At 42.0% G+C, this 21,595-nt stretch overlaps 1 protein-coding gene across 2 annotated transcripts; it reads left to right on the top strand.

The window, feature by feature from the left end:
• Positions 1 to 3,943: 3,943 nt before the first annotated feature.
• BUB3 (BUB3 mitotic checkpoint protein) lies at positions 3,944 to 20,156 on the top strand. Of its 2 annotated transcripts, XM_074999729.1 has the most exons (8): positions 3,944 to 4,034; positions 6,609 to 6,803; positions 9,374 to 9,443; positions 11,102 to 11,253; positions 14,798 to 14,956; positions 16,232 to 16,409; positions 16,790 to 17,006; positions 19,806 to 20,156. In XM_074999729.1, the coding sequence occupies exons 2-8, from the start codon at positions 6,609 to 6,611 to the stop codon at positions 19,813 to 19,815; spliced, it is 981 nt and encodes a 326-aa protein (XP_074855830.1). In that variant the 5' UTR covers positions 3,944 to 4,034; the 3' UTR covers positions 19,816 to 20,156. The 2 variants fall into 2 exon arrangements, with proteins under 2 accessions (XP_074855830.1, XP_074855831.1); XM_074999730.1 differs by lacking the exon at positions 19,806 to 20,156 and having other exon boundaries at positions 16,790 to 17,010.
• The last annotated feature ends 1,439 nt before the right edge of the window (positions 20,157 to 21,595 follow it).

The following is a 21,595-nucleotide window of genomic DNA, read 5'->3' as shown; positions in this document are numbered from 1 at the left end:
CATTTTAAACAGCGTTTGTAACTCTTGCCCAGCGGGTTGCGTGTTTCGGCTCAAAGCGCCGGGCGCTTTGTGGTCCCCCTGCCGCCCTGCGAAGGGGGGGCTCGGTTTGCAGGGAGCGGGGCAGACGCCTACTGCGCGGGGTTGCTTCCGTTCGAACGGGGCCCTGGCACTCGCTGATTCGGAGTGAGTGCCGGAAGAGTCGCCCTTCTTTCGAGAGAGGCCCCGGGAGTCCCGCGGCGCCGTTCCACCGCCTGCCCAGGCCTCCCAGCAGCCGCAGCTGAACAGGAGCTAGCCCACAACAAGTCCTGGGGCACTTTCTAGGCCGACAGCTATTTTGGAGCCTAAGCTCTCGTGGGCAGAGTCCCGCTTCCTCAGACTCATGCACCCCAGGAAGCGGGTCTTCGCCCACGAAAGCTTAGGCTCCAAAATAGCTGTCGGCCTAGAAGGTGCCCCAGGACTTCTCGTTGTTTTTGAAGCTACAGACTAACTCAGCCGCCTCTCTGATCCTGCTGCCCCGCACACTGCTGGAGGCGGGGCTGGAAAGACCCCGCTGCGAGGTGACCCGCCGGCTGCGATGCAGGGAGACTTCAAATAAGACGCTAATGGAGCAAGAATATCCGAGCCTCGGCAGGTCACCGTGAGACTTGCCCAGAGGCTCGGAGCGAGCGCCGGGGCAGCTTCACGAACAACAACCAGCAGTTCTGCGGCACCCTGAAGACTAACGCTTCTATTGATCGGACAACGAGCTTCGGTGGGGAAGCCCCCGAGGAAGTGGGTCTTGCCCACGAAAGCGCACATGCAATTGTTAGTCTTTAAGGTGCTCCGGGGCCGCTTGCTTTGGCCAGACTGGCCACTCCTGCAATCGGGTGTTGATCTCGTCTATCCTGTACCTGCTCTGCGCTCCCAGGCCTGCCGCGATCCGTGCTCCTGACTTTTAGTTGTGCAAAGACTCTGGCCGCGCTGCAGCCGTGGCTTCATTAGAAAATAGCCTGGCTGGGTGTATTTAAGCCCACCGCTGCGCACGCCTCGCCAGCGCTGTCTAGAGGGGCGTTCGCTGCCGATTAATATTTTTTTGTTTTTTTTTTCATATTTGCAGCTCGCTTCCCGCCAGACAACCGCACGGGGGCTGCGTTCAAGAAACACGTTTCTTCCTCACATCCCCCTCCTGCCAGCCTCGGGAAAGGGAAACGCGTGCAGGGATTGCAACCCCCAAACCTTGCCCAGCTCGGGTGCATTCGGCTCCCGGCAGCCCCGATGTCCTCAGGCCAGAAGGGGAACCTTCTTTCCCAGCGCTGGGAGCCCAGGAGTGTGCCCGGAAAGGAGGGGGCTTTGCTACACGCCACGAGCGGGTGCAAAGCGCTTGCCGGCTCCTTTTAATAGAAATGTGACATTCGGAGCCATGATTGATTTTAGCGTTCAGCAGCTTCTCTTGCAAGCGCGAAAAACACCTGCAGCCCCTCTGTGCGGAGGGGAAAGTGAATCGCTTAAACAAAAAGTAAATACTTCGTCAAGTGTTACTTCCATGGCCGGCACCGTTGCGTTTTTACCATAGCCACCTGTTCCTTGGCGGAGCTTTGAATGCAGGAACATATGTCAAGAAGCAAAAATTAAATACATTTCAACCCTAACCAAATAGAGCGTGGGGGGCTATAAGGGTAACATCCTGATAATGAAATGCATCCCCCCACAGCCGAATATGTCCTTTCATGTGACACAAAACATTTATAAAAGATTTATTCACCTATTTTGGAGCATCACGTTGAATAAACTATAGGGAAGGGCCTCGGGTGAATATTGGTAATGGCTCAGAGGAAAATAAAACTCCTGGCTTGCTGTGATTCGGGATCATTTAATTACACCATCATCGCCAGCTTTAATTTTTGCCCAGGGTTGGCACGAAAACAATCAGAACTCACTGAACCGTTTTGCCTTTTCACTTTCGAGTCTTGCATAATTCCCATCTATTTTGCCTGTCATTATTATTTGCGAAATACCCCGGAAATACCCGACGGAGATTAATGTGAAGTTTCACTCCCCTCTTATCACATTTCTAAAGCTGTTTTTATGATCACTTTTCTACCACACGTTCTGTGCACACACACACGTACAACAGAGGCTTTATTGAGTTATAGTAAGGAAGATAAAAAATCAAATACTCTCACTCGAGGGTTACTGTTACTAAAAAAATTCGATTCCTTTGTAAGCCCCTATATTTTAAAATACCCCTTCGGTACACTCCCCAAGCTAGGGAAACGAAAGGATGCCTGTTCTTTTGTCCATTCGTAATTACCCTTGTTAGCTTGGTGAGAAGCAGACATCTTCGGGCAGATATAGGATATTGACACAGAGAGACTATATCGGTATGGAATTGGCTGCTTTCCGTTCTCTTTCCATTAGTTCTAGCAGCAGCTTCCGCCAAAGGCTGAACCGGAGAGCAGCCCGTACTAATTCCAGATAACCCTAAGGAACCTTTACAATCAGAATCGCTCCCCGCTCCCTCTCAGTACTGAGGCTTTTTGGTACTCGGTGGCGTTAAGATGCAAGAAATCACTGTGCAGGAGTCAGTTCGTTCGCACTCATTTATATAACCCCCTATTTTACTGTTAGGAGCAGGTGTTTATATTGAATTTCCGACTAAAACAAATTTGACCCTTTCCTCAGAGGCTTATTGTTCTTTGTATTTCTCATTAATAAAGCCCAATGAGAGGTAAGATTATGCAAATAAGTCAGAAGAACTTTTGATGTCCAAGTATTAAAGAGCGAGCGAGCGAGTGAGAGAGAGAAACGAAATCGCTTAAAACTACAAAGGAAACGCTACAGCTATATCAGAGACAGGAAGAGAACAAGTGGAATATGACAATTCCGTTGCAGGAATGAATATCATACAAGGGGTGTCCCACAAAGCTTTAAAGAGTTGAATAATAGGTATTTAGAGAGCTAAGTAGCAACAGAGAGGAAGATGGGAATGAAGAAAGATACATTTTCAGCTGTCGAACTTGTTTGAGAAGAGGGGGAGGAAAAACAGAGAATCCTACAAGGCCAGTTTTAATGCAACTGGTTTTTCTAAGACTCTCAACTCAAACAGATACATGCAAAAAAAAAGGCAAATAAAATGAGAAGCAAGAGCACTAATTGCACGAGCCTCTATTTCTTGTGGGGCCCAGAACGGAAAGTGCACTTCCGTCTGTTCTAGGGGAACTTAGGGGAACATCTTCTGCCTGGTAGCACAGAGTTCTGCGGGAGTGTGGTGTGCGGATGGGGGGCCGTGGAGACAACCAGTACACGGATGGAGTTAACAGTAAGATGCATGGATCGAGGGGATGGATGGTGCATGAATGGGACTAGTGTGAGTTATGGATAAATGGATGCAAAGAAAGAACGGGGGTGGGCCTGGGTAGGCACCAATACCTATGTCTCCCGCGTGGGCGAATGGGTGTAAAAATACACCTGAACCTTTGATCACAATGGAGCATAGGTGAAGCAGGAGCCAGCCTGTGCGAGGAGCGGCGCGGGGTGGAGTCCCGCTGCGGAGCGAGGGGAAGCCTCCTGCTAGTGATCCCACCTGGGGTTCAACAGCGCCCCTCCCCCCAAAGGAGAGCAGCAGCTGGAGCGGCACAACCCGTTTCTCTTATGTCCCACAAGCACCAAGGCAAAGAGATCCCCTTGGCCAGAGACGGCTACTCCGCCTGCGTCAGAAGGGGGCCGGCGCGCGCACTGCAAGTCCCAGCATGCCACGGTGCAGCCAGAGAGCCGCTCCTCTCGCGCACCCTCTTCCTGTGGCGTACTGGGAAGTGTAGTCAGCGCCAAGAGACGCGCCGGGGAGCGTAGCGCGTTGCATGCTGGGAGGTATAGTTGCACGTGGGCACGCAGGGTATGCTACGATCAGTGGCTTCGTCATTCAAACCTGCCAATGGGCAAGGCCCGCGCGCGGTGGGGCGGGGCAAGCGGCTGTGGGGTGTGCGCGCGCGCGCGCGGGCGGAGTGGTGGCGGTTGTTGGCAGGCCCAGAAGCGCTATAGACGGGATCGCCGGCAAGGTAGGCCGGGCTTTATGCATAGGGGCCCGGAGCCGCGATCGGGCGGGCGGCTGCGGCAGGGAGCGATTCGCTTCGCCCAGCGGGGAGTATGTGTTGGCCGGCCCCAGTTCCGCTAGCGCCTTCTCCGCCCCGGCTGCTCGCAGCTCCTCTCCCCACATTCGGGGCCGCCCCTAGGCCGCCCTCCCCGGTTTCTGCTCCCCCCAGGCTCCTCGCGCAGGGTCTCTGTCTGGTGTTTCGGGGTCCTTCCCGATGCCCCCCTCCCATGGGGCCATGTCTCGCCCGACCGGGCTTCAGGCCATCAATGCGACCTGCCCTGTCTCGAGTCCTCTGGGGCCCTTTCAGCCAGGCGCCTTCCACGGGCCCTGCTGCCCTATAGCCTCCTTCCTTGGGGCTCCCCTGACAGGTTTTTGCCCCCACTTTCCTCTTCTGCGAGTAAGAATCAGGTGTTCTCAAGGCTCCCTCTGCCAACCAAGGCTCCACACAGGACTCAGCCCTGGTCTGCTTCAGCCCCTCCTAATCTCTGCTCAGGCCTCCCCCTTCCCGAAGCCTGTGGGGCTACAAACTTGTTCCCATATTCTCCACACCAATCCATAGTCCTAGCACTGGGTGCCCCCAATCCATTTCCACAGATGCTTTCATCTAGGGTGCCTACATGATCCCTCAATTCCAGCTGCTGCCCATGTTTCATGCACTTGTGGCCCCCTCCTGCCACCTGTCCTATGCAGGATTGTCCCTGGTGCATGGTTCTCAGAGTCCTGTCTTGGGTACCTGTCCTCTAGCTTTTGCCTCCCCTTTCCCCATCTAGTCCTAGGCATGGTTTTCCTCCCTGCATGGTCCCCAGCCTGTGCTCCCATGCCTGCAGTTGTGAATGGGCCTTTTGGTTCCCAGTTAAAGTCTCTGGAGATTGATCCCTCCTCCCCCACGCAACATTACATATTCAGGGCAGGCAGGTCCCCCTCAGTACCATTGTCTGGGCACACCGATCCCGTTTTCCACCTTCATCCTGGCAGCCTACATGCACATTCCTTAAATGCTATCCTGGGTATGTGCCTGGATGATTCTCTCAGCCCCAGAGGAATGGAAGGCAAAACAATACTGTATTGCCTATTGGAGGAAAACTACCAAGAAGCCAACGTCACCCTCCCATCTCTCCTCCCCCCAACCCCCAGCAAAAAAGGTCACCAATTAGAGTCACAGTACACGAAATGCTTCAGAAGCATTCCAATCCATTCCCAGACACTTCATGGAAGTTTATCACATTAAAGAATTTTAACTTGACTATACAACTGCTCCAATAAGTTTAATAACCATTTTAACTTTTTGGTAATTTCCATAGCATAGCTAGATAAGTAGAGACAGGCAGTTAGGTTGGCAGCGAAGGAGAGGTCTAAATTTGATTCAACAGAGAAAAATCAGAGATTCAAAGTACAATCAATAGGATAATAAAGATAATATTAGTAGCTATATTTTGAGTAAACTGAATAAGAGCTCTGCAGGTATAAGGAAAGCCAAGGAAATAGTTGCAATAACCATGCCAGAATATGAGGGAATGCAAAATACTGTTATCTGTTGGGGCATGGAGAAACAATTAGATCTTGTGCATACTGTAGAGATGATGAAACAGCAAGCAATTTTAATACCTTGGGTAGTTAATACATAAATACACATGTATGTACACAAATACCATGCTTTCCAGTCATTTAGAGAAACATCCTTTGTCAGAAGAGAGAGGGGACACTGAAAGATATTTTCATGGGAAGCGACTGATTTTTTGTTTAGCTTCCTTGGAGGAGAGGAAGTGGGAATTGAAGTTATTTGGGGGGGCTGAAGGGGAGGAGACAGCATGAGTACTTAGGGGCTGTTCTGGAGCACAGAAATACCTGGGGATAGGAAATTACTTTGAGGCTGTTTGAGGAAGGGAAGGATGTTGGGGGTGCAACACTGGACAGGGATGAGAGCACCCAGAATGGGGTCAGAGACACCGTGTGCATTACATTGCTGTAAACTTTTTTTTTATGATTACATGCAATCCCTACATTTGTCACTTCTGTCATTATACGTAATTTAATCCCCAATCTTAAAAATACTTATGTATGACAAGAGAGAGGCCTTACTGGATCAGGCCAGTGGTCCATTGAATCCTGTATCCATTCTTCTGACAGTAGCCTGTGCCAGATGCTTCAGAGGGAATGAGTTGAGCTATCCCTGTCATCCATTGTTAGCTTTTAGCAGCTGGAAGAGTAGGGATACACAACATGATGTTGGCTAATAGCTGTTGATGTATGGGATCTCCATGAATTTATCTAATTCTTTTTTTGGACACAGTGAATTCAGAAGGGACTGCACACATGCTTAAGGGCTTTGGGTGACAAGCAGTTTGGGTCAGGGACTGTGCCTTCCTTTGATTTCTGTATAGTGTCTAGCACACATTTAGGTGCTTTAAAATGATAAACAGAACTATTATCAAAAATACATTGTTAGTTTTTTGATGTATTGACTGTTCCACAAACTTGATGTTTCTAACTTGTGTGAATTATTGTAATTACTACTAACTTTTCTGTCATCCTAATTCAGATGACTGGATCGAACGAATTTAAATTAAACCAACCACCCGAAGATGGTATCTCATCTGTAAAGTTTAGTCCTAACACATCTCAGTTTCTGCTTGTTTCATCTTGGGATACTTCTGTTCGTCTCTATGATGTGCCTGCCAACACCATGAGACTCAAGTATCAACATTCAGGAGCTGTGCTTGACTGTGCATTTTATGTGAGTATGTCATTTTGTCTAGTGCACAGAAACTACTTTAATTTCTTAAAGGGGACAGTGGCTGCTTGAATTGCAATCAACTCCTAAAAAGTGTATAAAAGCTGCATTTCCCCATTGTTGTTTGTGGTTTTATGACTGAAATTTATTCTTTTTATTGCTGCGTCAGAGATGCTTATGAATGGAGGTAACGCTTGATTGTAGTGAAATGGATTATACAGACAGTGTAATCATATACAGAGTAAACAGACAGAACAAAAGAAAATGTTGCTCTAGTTTTTATCATAGTGATCTTGGGTGCTTCTTTTAAGTAGCATTCAGACAGACATGGAATTATATTTTTTTTCCCTAGTTCAGGGTAGATGACCTTTGGCCTGCTTGTGTCAACTGAAAGCAATGATCTTGCTGTAATATTGAGAGGTTGCAATAATTCTGAAACTTGGTTACATTATTTGTATTCTAATATTTGTCTCTTTAACTATTAAAAATTGCTTTAAAAAGCAAGTCAACATTACCATTTATTGTTAAACATATAACCGGTGAGCCTCAGATATTCTAGGGCTGCTTCAGGCCTGTGATGTGCAAAGCTGCCTTAAAGATGCCTTATCTAGACATAACAGCATCATCTGTGGGGAATCCAGTTTTCAATACTGCGCTGAGAGAGATTGGGGGCAGGAGGAGATTCAGGGAAAGGGGTTCATGGAAGAGGGTGTGAGGCACTGCTTCTGGTGGGACAGTTTGGCTGTGGGAGGGAGCTTGGGGCATGGGAGGGGTTTCAAAGTGTCAGATCTGGACGTGCTTACCTCCAGTGGCTCCCTGCAAGTAACTGTTGGTATGTTCCTGCAGCTCGTACGCAGAGGTGTAGCTGTGCACCTCTGCACGCTGCCCCTGTAGCTCCCATTGGCAGTGGTTTCTGGATATTGGCAGCTGCAGAGCCAGCACTCAGGGTGGGGCAGGGATGGTGCATGGCACCCCATTGCTGTTCTTTCATTTAGAAGCAGCAGGGACATGTTGCTGCTTCCAAAGAGCTACAAAAAGTCAGGTGCCTTGTATGCCTGCTGTAGTCCTATGTGAGCTCTACACGCTGAGTAGTTTCAGAACATCCTGGGGCTATGAAACAGGCATGCATGCTTACGTAGCTGGATGCAAGGCAGCGGAGTTCAAAACAGTGAGCAGAGCGGTCATGGTAGGTATTGTGGGATACATCCTGGAGGCCAGTTACGGAAAGGTAACTAATACAGTGTCTATGCTGATGTTTTGTTGATCTAGCTTTGCCACTAAAACTCAATGCTTCTTGTCAAGGTGGTTGCATTTTGTCAGAAAAGCAGGAGAGTGGCAGGAGGAGCATTGTAGTATTTACACCTGCACTATTGTAATGACAAAAGGCAGCTTTCATGATCAGGTTCAAGTTAACTGAAAGACAGTTAATTAAGAAGCTCCTGGGCCAAATGAAAGGCTTTTGGGAGTTCAGTTGGGGAAACTTCAGAGAAAAAAGGTGGCTCTGGAGGAAGGGAGCACCCCGGGTGCCTAAACTAGGCAGAATCCTCCAGATAGGCAGGCCTGGGAGAGATCTTGAACGAGATGACAAAAACACTCATGGCAGTGGAGAAGCCTGAGGTTGTACAGCAGAAAGTGCTGCTGCCAGACCCTACAGACTTCTGTTTTGGGACTTTGTCTAGTCTCTGAAGTAGGAGCCTTAGTACCGTTGTTGAACCTCTCTCATCTGAAACTCTCTTGTGGCAACACCCATAATCTGACATGATTTTAGTTGGCCACATCAAGAAGTCACCTGGCTAAGCTTCCTCTGGTTTGATAAAGTTTTTTTAGAGCCACCAGTCCTGGCTGTGTGTTCTGTGCTGTTATTTAGTTATAATTTACTCCTAAATTACTTCTAAGAGCCCAGTAAGCAATGGAAGTGTTGGTAATACTGCTAGACAGTACTGACCTCCCACGGTCTGGTGCATTCTCTCATTTGGCACTGGTCAGGTCCTGAAGGTGCTGAATTAGAGAGGTTCAGCCTATACAAATGTGCTTTCTGAAAGCTTTATTGAAGGGAGAGGTAGTGCTGTAAAGTAGATTTTGGGTTCTCCTTGACTGGGCTGTTAGTGATCTCTTTGAGGAGGAGAACTGAGGCAGGCCTCCTCAGAGCCACGCTCAGCTGCAAGAGGGTGCATGGGAGGTGATGGTGCCCCTTGTACTTGGACACACCAGAAGTCAATAGCACTGACAGTTGTTTGAAGAATCTGCATGTGATAGAAAATGGGAATAATAAATTTGTTTATACACTCTAACAAATTGCAATTTCTAATGATATTCTTTTACAGAAACCAAAGCGAATATCATAAAATACTTTCTTTCTAAAATATTCTTAACTTGATTTCAGAAGGTCTGACGGGTGCCATGGTCCACCTGTGTGGAGCTGATTGTAGGTTCAGGACCTTAACCACACCTCCACTATCTATGAATCCCCATTTTTCTTTATAATATGCCCAGGAGGTTGTGTGTGACACCACAGCACTTACTTAAGCCAAGAAAACCGAACATACAGTAAAGCAGAATTTGTTACTTTACAGGATCCTACACATGCCTGGAGTGGAGGACTAGATCAGCAGTTGAAAATGCATGATTTGAACACGGACCAAGGTAAGCAGACTGAATGCTGTAATGGATTGTTTTTAAATGAACAAGTAACCAGAGGAGTTTCAATTTTAGAACTATAAGTTAATTGAAAAGAAATAAAATAGTATATGGTTGTGGGTTTTTTTAAATAATGGATATTGGCTTAAAGAATAAAAGATGTTTGATTCTCGAACCCTCTTTCTACTTAAGTGTATATTTTAGAAAGCACTCACAGGTATCATGGGAGAAGCTCCATTTCCTTTCATATATTGTGTATTTTGTGAAGTTATTAGATAAATTAAACATTGAATTAGCCATAGACAGTTCTAAGCAGAATGAAACCTATGGTCTCAAGTTATTTATCTGCTGGCTTAATCTCATTATGTTAATATGTACAGCATCATGTCTTATATGCATTATATTATAAATATCAAGGTTGCAGAGAGAAGCACACACAAGTTAGGAAATGCAAGAATTAAGCTTACTTGTGGTACCAGCTTTGCTTACATTAACCATAATCTTTTGTTTAGTCTTATGTTTACCTTTTAAACTCATAAAATAAAATTTTTATATTTTTAGTGAGTAGATGCATGCGTATGAGTGGCGGCGGCGGTGGTACTTGTGATAAATGCAATTTTTATTATGCCTTCTTTACCACTTCGCTTGCACTTTGCCTACTATCAGTTTCTGTGATGGAACATTCAAACTTTAGAGCACTGTCAAACAACTCACCATTTTCCTTTTTTAAAGAAGTCTGCCAGAAACACATTTCTTCCCAGTTTGTTTTCCAAACTGTTGTAGCTGGAGTTGGAAGAAGATGGGCAATATTAAGTCTTGTACCAGGAGTGTGATTAAGATTTGATCATGACATAGTGAGGCCAAAAGAGCACTTGGTCTTCTGGGTTCAAAGTAACACTGGGGAGGGGTGATGCCCAGTTTTCCAACAGGACACGTAGGAAGGCTCCTTTTTTTTTGGGGGGTGGGGTGGGGTGGGATGACTTATGTCTCAAGATTTTTTTTAAGGGAACTTTATAGAAGTTTCATAATCTTTCTGGTTAGAATTTTCTTTCTGTTCAAAGAGGTTTGAATTATGATAACAAAGGAGCTAGGTTTTGTAGGCAGAGTACCAATACAACTTTAAAAATCTCATACTGTTTTTCTGTATTATGTGGTAGGTAGGTGTGAAATGAATTATGCTGTGCTATGACTGTTTCATTGTTGCCTTTTGTTAGGAGTACCTAATTACCCACAAGTGGCAAGGCTACGAGCTAATATGCCTGTCCCACACTTAGGCTGATAAACTTTTGTAATATGCAGTTAATGGCCTGGACTTTCAAAAAAGCCTAAGATGTAGGTGCTCAGCTCCCACTGAGAGTCAATCACAGTTGGGCATCTAACTCCCCTTCATGTCTCTGAAAATCTCCATGTGGCTGCCTAATGCCCTTAAGCTCCCTTGACAGTTGCAGCCAGTATCTAGACAGTCTACATTTAACACTTTTAAAAGTATATTGATTGCAAAGATCAGAAGACCAAGTGCTCTTTAGGAGATGTCTCAGCGTGCAAACGCATTAGTGAATGATAGATTAGTTTACTTCTGTATGAATATTGTTCTGCCCGCTTTATTCAACAATTGTAGATTTTAATGGAATCAGTATAGTTACATCTAATATATTCTCTTGCAGAAAACCTAGTTGGCACACATGATGCTCCTATTAGATGTGTTGAATATTGTCCAGAAGTGAATGTAATGGTGACTGGAAGTTGGGATCAAACAGTCAAATTGTGGGATCCCAGAACTCCTTGCAATGCAGGAACTTTCTCTCAGCCTGAAAAGGTTTGTATGTAAACAACAACAACTCTATAAATTAATGCTAACTGTACTATCATCTGTTGAAGTTCATATAATGCATCCAGTGACTGATTAGAATTAACGTCTTTCAAGCAAGGCATTTCTTTTTAGTCAGTCTAGGTGAGAGGATGTCTTGTGACACAGTTAAGGGCCTTTACGAAATGTGCTACCTTGGCACTATTGCTGTTATAAGACCTAAAAACGTGTATATTAGCTGAGAGAGGAGAAATAACTACCAAGAGCAAGTCTGTGCTACGGATTTATGGCAGCTGCATTGTTGAAGGTGCTCTAAGCTGAGTGGGGAGAACTTTCCTATCAGCTTAATTCCACCTGCAAGAGGTGGTAGCACTGTGGTGGAAGTTCTGTTGGACATTGTGCTGTTTACCATAGATAAGTCATTATAACAACATCACTGGGGGGTGTGCATTGTTCATACTGAAATAGTTTTGTAGTGTAGACCAGTGCAAAGTGGAAACGTATGTTTTGGTTTATAGTGTTCTGTACGTCGTGTCAGTTGATAGCTGGTCTGTGAAGATTAGTACAGTATTCCTTAGTCGAAGGATTCCAGCTCTCATTGGGATAGTAGGACTTGCTCAACACTACTTTTGTACTTTTGATAAACAAATCAAATTCTTGTACATTGAGACACATTTGAAGAAAATATACAACTTATGGAAATAGGACTGATGTCACTAGCTTCAGTGAGATGTATAGAAGGATGTGTTGTACACTGTTCCCCAAAAAATTTACTTCTGAGCCCCAGAGGTGATCTGCTGCACCTCTGCTCTAGGAGAGTTAGGAACAAAGAATTCAATAATTTTGAAATCTGTGGTAGTCTTTTGTGTAGAAAATTGGATGGTGGTAGAAAGTAATATATGAACAAATTACTGTGTGAGAAAGATAAGATGAAATAAGTTTAATTTTTGTGAGAAGTTGAATTTTAGTCAGTATTAGTACAGAACATGTACTGCTGTCTGCTGTTGTAACTATACAACTCTGCTGCTGGCAGTGTAGAAGGAAAAGAATAAAAGATGACATTGTAAGCTTTAGTCGCATAGACTACTAGCCTTTTCAGTCCAGAAAACAGTCTGTGACATATGTGAAATATCATTTCATATTATTCTATCGTCATAACCAGAGGCTAGCTATTTTAAGGAACACTTTACAGTTTGCGAATGCCTGTTGGTTTAATCTATTCCTTTTAGATTATACATGTTGTTCAGTTGTAGTTAGAATTTAGCATTATGTTGTATATTGTATCTAAACAGGGATTATTTTTGCCACAAGATAGCTGAATCTACTTCTAGTAAGAACTTTATTCTGAATTAAATAATCGCTTTTTTGTAGTTTATTATTTATAGTTGTATATAAAGAAATATGATGAATTACTGACAATATCGTGTAAAGGACAGCACATTGAATCAAGCTACTTATTGGTTCAGCAAAGTTCATTATGTCACCTTTTTAATGTTGCCTTTGATAAATGTGTACATCTAGTCAACCACATGACAGTGGTTGCATTTGATTTATGATTGTGATGTGTAGAAAGAATGCTTATTATACAGGTATGACATAACATTTATAGAGATGATTTAGGCTGTTTAATGTTTGTAACATGATTGTTCCTGTATGTGTGAAAATTTGTATTGTTTGCGTGAACGTCTGTTTATACCCACGTCACATTTTATGTAGTAGTCACAAGTGATCATTATTGTAAATATTTAACTACTTGTGACTGTCAATATAAGAGTAGACCATTCAAATCTTTTCACTATACAATCTGAAGTAGAGTAGTTTATTGACTATTCTATAAACTTTTGGGATTTATTTAATCCATGTTTAAATGGACTGTTGTTCAAATGCATGTCCTAGCTTTGGGCTGATATTTTCCTTGCTTAAAAGAAAGGCAAGTAGGATGGGGAAATTAGATTTCTTCAGAACTATCTGGCAAATTGCAGAGCCAACTCACTAAAAAGCAAGGACGAACATTAAATGTTTAAGTATGTTTTTAGAAACTTAGCTAATTGGCAAGACCACATGCCTGAATGAAGGTAACATCATACATAGAAGACCTTGTTAGATAGTTTAGGAAGAAAGCTGTTGTGTAAAAACTCCTTTCACAAAGTCTGACATGCGTGGAATTGTATTCATTATATTAAATGAAAAGTTGGTTTTGTTTAAGCATTTACTTAGTTTTAGGAAAACTCAGCAGCATTCTTGGTAGTACTCAAAACCAGTAAACAAAGTTGACTTCTCTAGGTTTGCTGTATAAACAGATGTCAAAATTAAACAGCATAAGTAATGAAAAATACATTTTTTCAATTATGGTGAGATCCTGACAACATAAGTTAGAATATTATCTATTTCACGTTAACTTTTTTTACCAAAAGCTTGTTTTTACTCTTTAAGTCTCCTGTTAACATTCCAGCATGAGTAGTACCACTGTGCAATAGCTCGATTTTTCTCCTTGCTATGTGGCCTCAGGATGCTTAATTGAATTCTGATTGCAAAATCTTTATTGGTGGTGAGAGACGAAAGGACTCAAACTTGATTTTTATATTTTCTTTCAGATTCCACATTGATTGTACACATCTAATAGTTAGAAACTCAGTCTTTATCAAACTTAAAAGATTCTGTGTGAAAGTTGTTGAGGAAACAAACATAAGCTCTATGGTATTACTTATCAAAGTAGCATTGTACTTTACAGGCTCTTTTTCCAGACATGCCAACTTGCTTTGCTCTGATTGGCTTTATGTAGAATTGTGGTTGCTCAATCTCTCTGAAAACTGGTTTTAATATTTCTTTTCTTGGCAGCATACCACTTAGTGATACTCTTTTGATTACTAAAGCTTATGTTTGAGAGAGGATTTAAAAAAAAAAAAAAGCGGGGGGGGGGGCGGAATATTTGGTACTGTGTGATTTGTCTACAGGGTCGGTACTGTAGTGGCTTCAGGCTTGTGAACATTGAGTAAACATGAGTTCCAAATTGAATAATCTCCCCCCGCCCATCCAGTTGCTTGTGATTTTTGCAAATTACTTTTTTGGTCTAAAATTTTCCATTTATGTCATGTTTGACATATGTTGCAGTCAGAAACTCTGCACATGGTGACATAGTAGCTGAAAGCAGAAATATCAAACTTGGCTTGTGTGGATCTTACTGAGATAAGGAATAAAATTGATTTATTGTTTAAAATATCATATGTACATACTACTTAAACATCACTTCTCAATTCTACATATGCAGTGCTACAATATTAAGTTGTATTTTAAATTATACACTAAGTTTCACGAGTTAAGGCAGAATTTGCATCTTTATGCTGTGTAGTGCCAGATCAGCTATGCTTCCACGGACTACTGCAGTTCATCCAAGACTGAAATTACAGGTTGGAAAAAACAACCTGTAGCTTAGTTGCAGAGGTTCATCTGCTTTTTAATTGCTTATTCTGGTTAATTTATCACTTGATGATAACATGTTTATGTCCAGGCTAATAATGTAGCTTGTAATATTTTTGTAAACTTCTTTGAAAAGGTTTACACTCTGTCTGTATCTGGAGATCGACTTATTGTGGGGACTGCAGGTCGGAGAGTTTTAGTGTGGGATCTGCGAAACATGGGTTATGTCCAGCAAAGAAGAGAGTCAAGTCTGAAATATCAGACCCGTTGCATCAGAGCATTCCCAAACAAACAGGTAAGCATGATGTGCGGTAACCGTGTACCTGATTCAGATATCTTCTATAACAAAAAATAGATTTGTGGTGATTCCTTATTCAGCTCACTAGGCTGAAGTTTTTATATTCGTTTAAAAAGTTATTTATTTGAAGAACTGATAGTTGATATTTTAAAATTAATGACTTATATTGAGCTACTTGTTCAATATTCCTTTGCAGAAAATGGTGTGGTTAAAAAATGTTTGCTTGAAAAAGCCCCATCACTTTTTTCTTCTAAAAGGTGCTACAGGTCACACCTCTCAGATCCGGTACTCTCTCACCCGGCAACATCCATTGTTCAGCGGATGTTGCCAGATGACAGAATTGCTGGGAGCCAGAGCCCATGCTTGCCCTCGCTGTGCGGTGGAAGACTGTTGCGTGGGAACCAGAGCCCCTGGCAATGGGAGCTGGAGCCCCTGCTTGCCTCGCAGCAGCATGATGCTGGGAAGCTGCCACAGGGAAGTTGGAGCTCCCTCCTGTCCTCTAAAATTTCATTCTAGAGCTGTAGAATGACTGAATAGAAAGCTGTATCTTTTTCATCTCTGCTGCCTGTGGTAGTGGTGTTCCATTTATGATTGGACACTTCAGCTTGTATAGTAGTCTGGGATTTGAATAATCTTACTTCAGGTAAACATAATCATTTTTCCTGTTTCTGAGACACTTGTATACTAAACCATGGCAAGATTACAGTGAAGAGAGCTCTTTAGAGTTGCTTTTTGCCAGTACTATAGTTGAGTAGAGAAGCAGCTGCTTTTTTGCAGGGGTTGCGTGTTTAAAAAAAAATCAGATTTTTTTTTTATGTATTTAGTTGAATGAGTTGCTTAATACAATAATCTGAACTCATTAACTCTTTTTAATGTAATAAAGGAAATATGATCCGTCACCTTATGAACTTCCATGACAGTTGTGGTTGGGGACGTAGACCTATTTGGGCTGTTCAGGTCTTTAACTTGCTGATCACTCCTTGTTTGAAATCAGAAATGTGACTTAGGCCTGTAGGGAACAGTTCTAGACTTTCCAAGCTTTTATATGTAGTACCGTTTGCAGGAAAGCTTTTTTTTTTTCTGTGACTTTTTGATTATTAAATTATGTAGATGGGTGCAGAATTGTATATGAGGGAATTATAAATATGAAAGTAAATAGTCAAATATTTTTGTAAAAAGATTTTTGTGTATGGTTCTAGAAATTCTAAGATTATCATGTACAACAAAATGTATGCATGTAATTCTGACCATAGGTGTTTTTTTTTTTTGTAGGGTTATGTTTTAAGCTCTATTGAAGGCCGTGTTGCAGTAGAATATTTGGATCCAAGTCCTGAAATACAGAAGAAGAAATATGCATTCAAATGTCACAGATTAAAGGAGAATAATATTGAGCAGATTTATCCAGTTAATGCCATTTCTTTCCATAACGTCCACAATACATTTGCTACAGGTACAGGGAGTGCTTTTCATGTTATATAACATTAGTACTAAAGATGTTCAAGTACATCCATTTCTTGATAGGCTTAGGTTAAGATGTTTCAGCTGTTACCAGAACACTTGATACACTGTACTTAATGCTTTTTAAAAAAATATTTAAATTTTTTTTCTGCAGTGGCTCCTGACTTTAATAGATTAATTTCTTTAACACAATTATGGGCTCTTCTGTGTTACAAAATTGCTTTATACTATATTTGGGCAGCTGACAAAATAATTCATTGTAGTGTTTGTCACTGCCTGGTTGCATTAAATACTGTAACAGTATGTTTTTCTTCTTGTTTTAAAATCTTAACTCTTTTTATTTATTTTTTTTCCCCCAAAATACATTTGTAGGCGGCTCTGATGGATTTGTAAACATTTGGGATCCATTTAATAAGAAACGATTGTGTCAGTTTCACCGATATCCCACCAGCATAGCATCACTTGCTTTCAGTAATGATGGAACCACCCTTGCAATCGCATCATCGTATATGTATGAAATGGATGACATTGAACATCCTGAAGATGGTATCTTTATTCGTCAAGTGACAGATGCAGAAACAAAACCCAAGTGAGTCTGCTTCATCTGTATTTGAACCTTTTCTAGCATTTGTCCCAGGATTTATTAATTTTGCTAAAGTCATGAATACCACTATTGATGCCTGCTAGATAGTGCAGCTTGACAGTAGGGCTGAAGTCGATTTTTATCTTGTTCTCCCAAGCTTTCAATATCCGTAGGTTGATAGATGTCTGATGGCTAAAATTGTGTGTAGTTACTTTGTAGCAGAAGAATGTTAACCTTTCTATTCTTTTTGAATACACACTTTTATTTGAAGCTATATAGTTATTACTAATTCACTTAAAAATTAAGTTGAAGAATTCAAGAATAATTTATTTGAGCAAATTTTGTGCTGTTGGATCTTTAAGACTTTGAACTATTCATTTTTCCTTTTATGTATAGATAATGTATCTAACATTTTCCCCTTCAAAGCAAAAGCAATGAACTGGTTCTATGGAATGCATAAAATCAAGTAAAGGAGTCCCCATCCTCTTATCTGGAGAACAATCTCTTTATATTTGGAGTATGTAACCCTTTGACAGCAGGCTCTGTGCTACCATTTCTGGCAAAGGGAAAACAGTATTTTTGGTGCCAGGCAAAATAGGCTTCTGCTAATGCTCATATGAAAGAGAGTTCAGTGGAAAAACTGACATAATACAGAATCATATACTGGAATAACCTTTTGTTTGTGATCTGGCATTGGCTTAAATACACAGGATTAAAAGTCTGGATATTATTAAGGTTCTCAAGGTTTGGCACTGCTCACTAGTGTTTTCTTTTTTAAATCTCAGACTGCTTAATGATTACGTTTTAAACCTTTGGTCCTGGGAATTACTATTCTACTAATTTGAGGAAGCCATGCTTCAGAATTTTGGACCCTCTGATGTTAATAAACCACATAGTCTTGAGGATCAGTCAGTATTGCATCTCACTTTGGAGCAACTAGTCTGACATTCTGTTTCAGTGCACTTCTCTGCAGGATATGCAGTGACCTTTGATTTAAACATCACAATTTTAATGTTTATCTTAATATATGGTAGTGGTAGAACATTAGAATAACAATCAGGGTGTCTGAAGTGGCTCACAAACTTGGGTGCTCACCTCAGAGAAGACTGTAAACCTGTTTGGGTTTTGTGCTCCACTTATCTATTCCATGCTTAGATTTCACCAACCAAGCATCAGTTGTGAACTCCTCAAGCACCATAACAACCACGTAGCATGGAGTCACAGACAGCCCCATGGCACTCCAAACTCTGTCTTGCCACCCAACCAAGCCAGTCTGTGTGATAAAAGGTCCCTTATACCAAAAATCACAATAATAATCAGGTTACTCTCAGTTCCAAAGAACCAGTCTCTTATTTCAGTTCAGTTGTATCTTGTATCTCTCACCAAAGATACAACCGTTAATAAACTAAGGATTATCTTAAAATATCTTTAATTTACAAATTAAAGCAGGTAAGCAGATGTACAAGTTACAATCTTAGGTTCCGTGAAGTAGTTGAAGCTGCTTTAATATGCAAGCGCTATGTGTCATTTAGGGTTAAGCAGCTTGGGGATCCTTTCCTTGTGACTTTTTCAAATTCCAAATAGCATAATGTTACAGTTGCTTTTAGTCAGGGTGGGGTGGGACACGGGGGAGGGTTATTCCTGTCTTCCAAAGTTCAAACTGCGATGGGAGGGTAAGTTTGTATGTGGCCTCTCTTCATGGGTATAGCTGGAACAATCAACACTATTTTGTCTATTGATGTTGCACAATGATTTGTCTGGTGTCTATAGGTCTTTTGTTGGGCGGAAGATAATGTTGCTTGTGATAAACTTGTTTTGTTTTAAACAAATAGTAAAGTAAAACTAAAATACTTTATTGTTTGGTGGCTTGCGGTAGTAAAAACTGGTTTCAGCTGTTGTTGGTTGTCCATTGATGGCTGCTAATTCTGTAGATGCTTCATTCTGTCTTCTGAGGAGGTTAATCTACAATTAAACAATATTTCCTCTTGGCCCTCCATTATTTTCTGAAACAGATGGTTCATCGTTTCCTGGGTTGTTAAACACAGTAAGGTTAAGGTTAGACTCTTGGGAATCAGCTAGTTTTGAATCTCATTAGGCTGTAGAAGGAAAACTAATCAGAATACTCCTTAATATCATTTTGTGACTGTAAACAATTATTTATTAGCAAACAATTGATCCCAGAAGGACAAATTGTTTGAGTCAGTAATGAGCTGAGAAAAGACAGAGCATATCTGTGTATTTGGAAAATAATTGTAACGTAATTGCAATGCATTTAGACAGGCATCTATTTGGACCTGTTTCTATCTTTAAATGAATTTCTGAAAACATTAACGAGGTTTATATGCTTTTCTGACATATATAAGTTGCTTGTGCCAAGCTTAATCACCAGAAAGCTGGTGTCTTAAGAATTATTTTTTTAGTGCAAAATACTGTAGTGTGAATACATCATATCAATGTTTACTTCGAAAATGAAACGCATTTCCATAGCTCTCTGCCTAATAACTTCAGTTAGTAGTGCTTTCTAGTGACCTTTTTCTAATTTTTCAAATTAATGTGAACCATCATGTATTTGTGAAATTTAATTTTATACTCATCGAAGAGCAGTGCCTTTTAATCAAAGGATATTTGGGAAGTTTATGACATGCTGACAAACTGCTACTTACTTTTGCTACATTGAAAAGGTTGTCCTGACTGTGCTGTTTTGGATTAATAAAATCTTTATTTTGTATAGACATGTCAGTCAAAGATATGAGCGCTCTAAAAAGTCTAAAGATCACTTGTTGAAACATACTTTCTTTATTGCAGGTCTACTTAGGATTCTTGCAGAAAGCTTCACTCCTTCCATAGAGAGAGAATTGTTTACCTGCTTTTAACCTGAAATGGGGATTAAAAGAGAGGTTTGGGAAGAACAACTTTTTGCAGTGCTTTTGTTTTTTTTTTGTTTTTTTACCAAAAACCTTTGTGTATCTGTGTAGCTCGGTATGCTGTAGTCCTCCTGTTTGTATCTTTTCTATTTAGAATGCGTGCTAAATTTAACCACAATCTGACATGTAACATTGTTCTTTCCTGTAAGCAAACTTCATACCTTTTGTACTATTAACTCTGAAACTTCCAGTGGTCTCTGAATTGCTCAATAAATCTTTCATAAAAAAAAACAAACCCTATCTGTAAATGCATTGGCTAGTTATTTTCATGTTCTCTGAAAAGCTTTGAAGCAATGTTGTTTCCCGAAAGGGTCATGGAGATGAGTTCTAAGGGGATGGGCTATAGCAAATTATCTAACCTTTTTCTGCCTCTTTCTTCCTCCCCAGCAAATAATATCTCATACTTCTTGGAGACGTTGATTATTCACTCACCATTCTAACAATACTTGAAAAGTTATAAACTATAAATAAGTGTAGGCTGTAGTGACAAGGTTATGGCTAGTGCAGAAAATTTCCATTTGAAGGAAGAGTGAAGGCTGTGTGCAGTGCATAGAATTCAGCTGGTCAGTGTTTTGGTTTCTGCATGTTCAGAGAAAATCCTGACATTGATCATGCTTTCGAACAATTGAGAGTGGAGAAAAGGAAATTGGATGAGGCTGACGCTTTTGTTGCAGCGAATGGCCTGAGCCGCCAAAGCGCACAGAACAGCAGAAGAAGTGAAGGAAAAGGAAACTTCTAAAAATGGTAACCAAGTTCTTCCAAAGAGACCCCCTTCCTTTCAGGGGAGGATAATGTTTCCTATATTCTGATCTCATGCTTAGTTTGCTGCTACCTTGTCTATAGGAAGACTTCTGGTTTCAGCTGCTTGGGATAGGGGAAGACAATAAGCTAGAAGCAAGTGTTTCCACATGGAAATAGTACTACTAAAATACAATTCCAATTTAGAAGCAACTTTGTAAAAACAACAACGTTTGCATATTTGTCTTCCCAGTTGTACCTTGACTTAGAAAAAGCAACTCTGCACACACTGTCTGGTGTCAAGAGTGTTTAGCTAACTTCAGATGCTGACTTTACTGAAATGTGTCTAATTTCTATGCGAGTTTTCCTTTTGATTCCTAGAACTTCTCCAGGCTCTGTGGTGGGGCTCAGTGTGGGAGAGGACTGCCAGGAAGTGGGTTTGGAGTTGGTGGGAGGGTGGTGCAGGAGCAGGCTGGCATGGGGGGCCTGGGCAGGAGGGGATGCAGGAGTCAGGTGGGGGGGGTGAGCCCAGTATCCCAGGTGGTTCTCTAGCCAGGGTGGTGTTAACCTTTCCTGCCACCACACATGCTCAAAGCAGCTGCAGGGGCCATTTGTACTGCTCTGAACTGAAAGCTGCAAGCCTGGGGAACAGGTATTTCAAAAACATGCTGCCTGTCCTGTAAACAGGCTGCTCTGATTGGCCAGTTTTCAGCCAATGGGAGCGACAAGATTTTGCTGGGGATGGGGCAGCGTGAGAAGCCTCTTCCCCCGCCCCCCCCCCTTCCCTTTCAATCTCAGCATTCACAGAGCTGTGCAGCTGGCTTTTCTGAGTGGGGGACGGGGAGGAGGAGGAGGAGGAGGGCTGGCAAGGAGCCTAGCTCAAATCATTTTTCAACAATAATCCTGTCTTCCAAAGCACCGTTCCTTAGTATC

The sequence above is a fragment of the Carettochelys insculpta genome, chromosome 7 (genome assembly GCF_033958435.1).
Source record: "Carettochelys insculpta isolate YL-2023 chromosome 7, ASM3395843v1, whole genome shotgun sequence".
NCBI classification, from domain to species: Eukaryota; Metazoa; Chordata; order Testudines; family Carettochelyidae; genus Carettochelys; species Carettochelys insculpta.
This window is presented reverse-complemented; position numbering and strand designations above follow the sequence as displayed.

What these genes read in the sequence shown, in the direction of transcription:
- BUB3 (XM_074999729.1), top strand. Translation starts at nt 6,609, where the DNA reads ATGACTGGATCGAACGAATTTAAATTAAACCAACCACCCGAAGATGGT. An exon ending in TGCTTGACTGTGCATTTTAT is followed by an intron (nt 6,804 to 9,373) that starts GTGAGTATGTCA and finishes GTTACTTTACAG; the next exon opens with GATCCTACACATGCCTGGAG. An exon ending in CTTTCTCTCAGCCTGAAAAG is followed by an intron (nt 11,254 to 14,797) that starts GTTTGTATGTAA and finishes TTCTTTGAAAAG; the next exon opens with GTTTACACTCTGTCTGTATC.